General features: G+C 44.6%; 1 protein-coding gene across 1 annotated transcript in view; it reads left to right on the top strand.

The window, feature by feature from the left end:
• MAP2K6 (mitogen-activated protein kinase kinase 6) overlaps positions 1-4,720 on the top strand; it is a gene marked incomplete at its 5' end in the record, with an annotated part of 37,714 nt that overhangs the window by 10,835 nt on the left and 22,159 nt on the right. Inside the window, 4 exons of the mRNA XM_023511209.1 lie at positions 1,622-1,670; positions 2,198-2,311; positions 4,110-4,269; positions 4,659-4,673. Coding sequence (XP_023366977.1) covers positions 1,622-1,670; positions 2,198-2,311; positions 4,110-4,269; positions 4,659-4,673 — 338 coding nt within the window. The remainder of the gene's footprint in view (positions 1-1,621; positions 1,671-2,197; positions 2,312-4,109; positions 4,270-4,658; positions 4,674-4,720) is intronic.

The raw sequence follows: 4,720 nt of genomic DNA, 5'->3' as shown, positions 1-4,720 counted from the left end.
AGTTTCAGCAAAAGGGATAGAATCGTAATACATTAAGGTGGAGAAAAATTGTCATTGCCAGAGGATTCTCTTCTCTCTCCTTTCCATCCTCCCTCCTGCATCCCTTCCTTCTGTTCTCCTCGGCATTTTTCTTCAGACAGTTCTGACGTGGACTGTGCCTCCTGAGGGATGGGAGTTTCCACCTGCCAGCTCCCCCTGTGTCCTGGCAGCGCCAGGCCCCCTTTATCTTGAGCCCTCGGTGTTCTGCTTGTTGGGTCATATTAACAGTGTGTTTCTTGGCGTTTCTTGCTTTTGTCATGTGACCTTCACTACGTTTCTTTCTAGCAAATGTCTTTCTAGGCTTCTGGTTTGGTGCACAGCCAGAGCCAAACATCTTTTTCTTAAGTGGATTGATACCAACTGAGAGATCGTTGAAAGCTGTAGAGAAGAGTTCACGTGAGCAGACTGTGGAAACACGAAGGCAGTACCCTTCTGGCTTCTGAGAAGACCCTGAATCGCATGTGGACAATTTGGGAAGGATTGCTGAGCTGGGAAATAGGGGACCTGGGCTAGTGGTGACCTGGGGCAAGTCACTTCACCTCTCTTGGACCTTTTGTCCGTCTCTAAAGGAAGGAACTAGGAATTTCTATGTTCTGTGAATTTCATGAGTTAATAGAACCATCTGCCAATTTGTTTCTTGTGAGAAAGTAGTAGAATAATGGGATGAATTGGTGCTCTTAGATGAAAGAGTTCGCAGGGCGGTGCCTATGGCTCAGAGAGTAGGGCGCCGGCCCCATGTACTGAGGGTGGTGGGTTCGAACCCGGCCCCAGCCAAACTGCAACAACAACAACAACAACAACAAAGAAGTTTGTGAGTCACTAGCACAGCATAATTATCTAAATAACTCCATAGATATGGTTCATATTTGTTAGATAGTTCCCTGTGCCAAGTATTGAGCTGAGTATTTTGTTTGGACTATCTCATTTAATACTAACCCTTTGCAAGAGGTGGATATTTTAATATCTTCTTGATAAAGAAGAAATGGAAGCATAAAGAGGTTAAGCATTTTTTTTTTTTTTTTGAGACAGAGTCTCACTATGTTACTCTCGGTAGAGTGCTATGGTGTCATAGTTCACAGCAACCTCCAATTCTTGGGCTTGAGCGATTCTCTTGCCTCAGCTTCCCAAGTAGCTGGGATTACAAGTGCCTGCCACAACACATGGCTATTTTTTTTTCATAGTTGTCATTGTTGTTTGGCAGGCCCAGGCTGGGTTCGAACCCACCAGCTCCAGTGTATGTGGCTGGTGCCCTAACCACTGAGCTACAGCACTGCCAGGGTAAGCAATTTAAACCCAAAATGCATTTCAGATCCCAAACTATTCATCTGCAGAGGCTGCTTTACAGCACTCAGGAATATCCATTTTCTTCCTAAGAAAACCTCTTTAGGGCAGTGCCTGTGGCTCAAAGGAGTAGGGTGCTGGCCCCATATACCGGAGGTGGTGGGTTGAAACCTGGCCCCAGCCAAAAACTGCAAAAAAAAAAAGAAAAGAAAAAGAAAAGCCTCTCTAGACACATGTGCTTTAGGCAGGATGTAGTTGACTAAATGTCTCATGTCTCTTTTTTTCCCCTAATCCTCCATAGGCCACCTCGAGACTTAGACTCCAAGGCTTGCATTTCTATTGGGAATCAGGTGAGAACAATCGCCTCCGCTGGCTAATACCTTGGCCATTTTCTGTGTAAGCTTTCTGATCGACCTCTGAAAAATTTATTTTGCCTATCATGTTATCAGGGGGGATGGTTCAAAACGAAATTTTAATTTGAAGGGAAGTGGTATGTGGACCTTTTGCTCTTTTGGTTGTATGAAATCAGGGGGTTGAGGTTGTGATGGGACGTGTTTAAGGAGAGCAGATGAATCTCTTTCTCAAAGCCCTGATGTAACCTGGCTGCCCTGACAGAAGGCAGGGGTTGTGTCTAAAGAGCCACAGTGGAGACAGCTCCACTGCACCCTGGGAAAGCTGAGTTGGAGTTGGGTTTCTGAGTTGCCTGTGACAAGCAAGTGGCCTACTTGGGGAGCTTTAACATCTCCTGTCACTTCTTGCTTTCAGTGGCTGCTTCGACATGCTAGAAAAGCTTCTGGCCCTAGAACATTGGGAGAAACCAGTTAGAGGACAGCGCGGCCCCCGTTCCCTGTTACATGGCTACTTTTCTGTCTTGCAGAACTTTGAGGTGAAGGCAGATGACCTGGAGCCTATAGTGGAGCTGGGGCGAGGTGCGTATGGGGTGGTAGAGAAGATGAGGCACGTCCCCAGCGGGCAGATCATGGCGGTGAAGGTAGAGTTGACGTTCCCCCACACGGTCTGTGTCTGTGTGTGTGTGACTGTCCCCCGCAGGTGTGAGCCAGCCCTTTCTATAGAAGCAAAGCAATCTTCACTAGGGTGAAACAGAAAAGATTATTTGCAGGGCCCTTTACTTCCCTCCCAATGTGTGGAAATGCTTCCTTGCTGTGAGTTGCATCTACTTTTGTTTCCTTTTTATATGGTAAGTCTCCCCTGTCTCTCCTCCCTCCAGTTTTTTGTTTTTTTTTTTTAACATATTCCACATTTTATCATTTTATTATTTTTTAAATTTGAGATTAATAAGAAGGGACAATTAGGTTACATTGTTTGCATTTGTTAAGTAAAGTCTAAGTTGTAGTTAAGCTAGGGTGACCAGACGTCGGGATTTTGGCAGGACAGTCCTGCTTTTCAACAATTTGTCCTGTGTCCCGCAGGGTTCATAAAAAAGTCCCGATTTTTGGAAAGAATGCACGAACGGGCAGGAGAACAAGAAGGAAATATACGGTTTTTGGCCGCCATATGGCTATTTCGCCAGAATATGAGTTTTATATTATTTTTGTTAATTTTATAATGTTAAACTGTAATAAGTAATTGCTGAGAAGTGATTCTCGAGAACTGCTTATCAAAGTTTGCCTCGTTGTCAGGCCCTGCCCGGCGCCGTCCCCTGCCCCGCTTCGCCCCACCCCCATGTTGTCCCGCCTTACAGATGTTAGAATCTGGTCACCCTAAGTTAAGCTTTTCACCCAGGGGGGTCGGCTGTACACCCTTACATTGTGCCCAACAAGTGAGAGCTTAGCAAGCCCCTTCTCCTCGCTCCTCCCCCCACGTGAATTTAATTGTGTTTCTCTCTTGTGTCAGTGTGTAGTTGTTTACCTGTGGCTTTCATATGAGTATTGAGTACACTGAATACTTGTTTTTCCATTCTTGTGATACTTTACTAAGGCGAATATACCACATTTTCCTCCTTCCATTTTTAATTTTTTTGTGTGTGAAACGACCACGTCTTCATCATGCTTAAAGGAATTAACGGCACTCCCTCAACCTCATCTAATACCCAATGCAAAGGAAATTTTTCTTGATCATCTCAAAGTGTTTTTTATTTTTCTGCAGTTTGGTTGGTTTTCCAAATTAGCATCCAAACAAAAGTTCACATGTTGCATTTGGCTGTTCTGACTCAAAAATTTCTTTTATTCTATATCGTGTTGCCTTTTTTTTTTTTGAGACAGTGTCAAGCTGTTACCCTGGGTAAAGTGCCATGGCATCATAGCTCAGAGCAACCTCCAACTCTCGGGCTCAAGTGGTCCTCTTGCCTCAGTTTTTCTAATTTTAGTAGAGACAGGGGTCTTGCTGTTTTCCTCAGGCTGGACTCAAACCATTCAGCTCAAGCAATCCACCTGCCTTGGTCTCCCAGAGTGCGAGGATTACAGGTGTGAGCCACTGCGTCCAGCCCATATCGTATTGCTTTTAAAGAATTATCCTTGAAAATCAAGAAATCAGAACTGAGAGAGGAAATTGTTTCCATTTGTGGAAAAAAGGAGGGTAAAATACATTTAGAGTAAATTTGTGTAGTCTTCATGCTATGTAAAAGAGATCTGTAATCATTCCCTATTTCTGTATTTCATTTTTTGTGTTATAAATACCTAAATACCTGGGTGATATTCAGAAGATGTTGCTGGAAGTTGTGCTGTGAATTTCTGTGCTGTTTTCAGGGTGGGACTCCTTCGGTTCCCTGCTTTTTTAGCTGACTCATCCTCAGAGTAATAACCATACATTTTCCACGCATTTCCATTCAGAGGATCCGGGCCACAGTAAATAGCCAAGAGCAGAAACGGCTACTGATGGATTTGGACATTTCCATGAGGACAGTGGACTGTCCGTTCACCGTCACCTTTTATGGCGCGCTCTTCCGGGAGGTAGGTGGTAGATCAATTCAAAGTTTAAGAACTATAGATTAAGAAGTTTCTCTGATCACATATGTGCCATGAACAGTCATGCTACTTTTTCTTGTCTGGCGTAATTTTGTTCAGAGGGTTTTGTACGGGTGCAGTGATGACATGGTTTGCAGCAAGTTTGGCTTAAAACCAGGGTACTTTCAAGGGGGGCTGGCTCTTCGGAAGATGCTGATTCTCTTCTCCTTTCTGTTTTGTTTTGTTTGTTCTGGCAGAACGTCTCTATCAATCATCTATAAAGTGATCTGCACAGATTCCTTAAGATCTGGAATATTCTGGTCTTTTGACCCCTGCCAGTGTCCTCAAACTATGGCCCGTGGGCCACATGCGGCCCGCAGAGGACATTTATCTGGCCCGCTGGGTGTTGTTGCTGCAACTGGCTGTCCTGCTTAGCAGCCGACTCCAATGGTCTGAGGGACAGTGAACTGGGCCTCTGTTTAAAAAGTTTGAGGACC

The sequence above is a fragment of the Otolemur garnettii genome, unplaced genomic scaffold (assembly GCF_000181295.1).
Source record: "Otolemur garnettii isolate 467f Iridium unplaced genomic scaffold, OtoGar3 scaffold00018, whole genome shotgun sequence".
In the NCBI taxonomy this organism is placed as follows: Eukaryota; Metazoa; Chordata; class Mammalia; order Primates; family Galagidae; genus Otolemur; species Otolemur garnettii.
The sequence above is the reverse complement of the archived record's forward strand: the minus strand, read 5'-3'. Positions and strand labels throughout refer to the sequence as shown.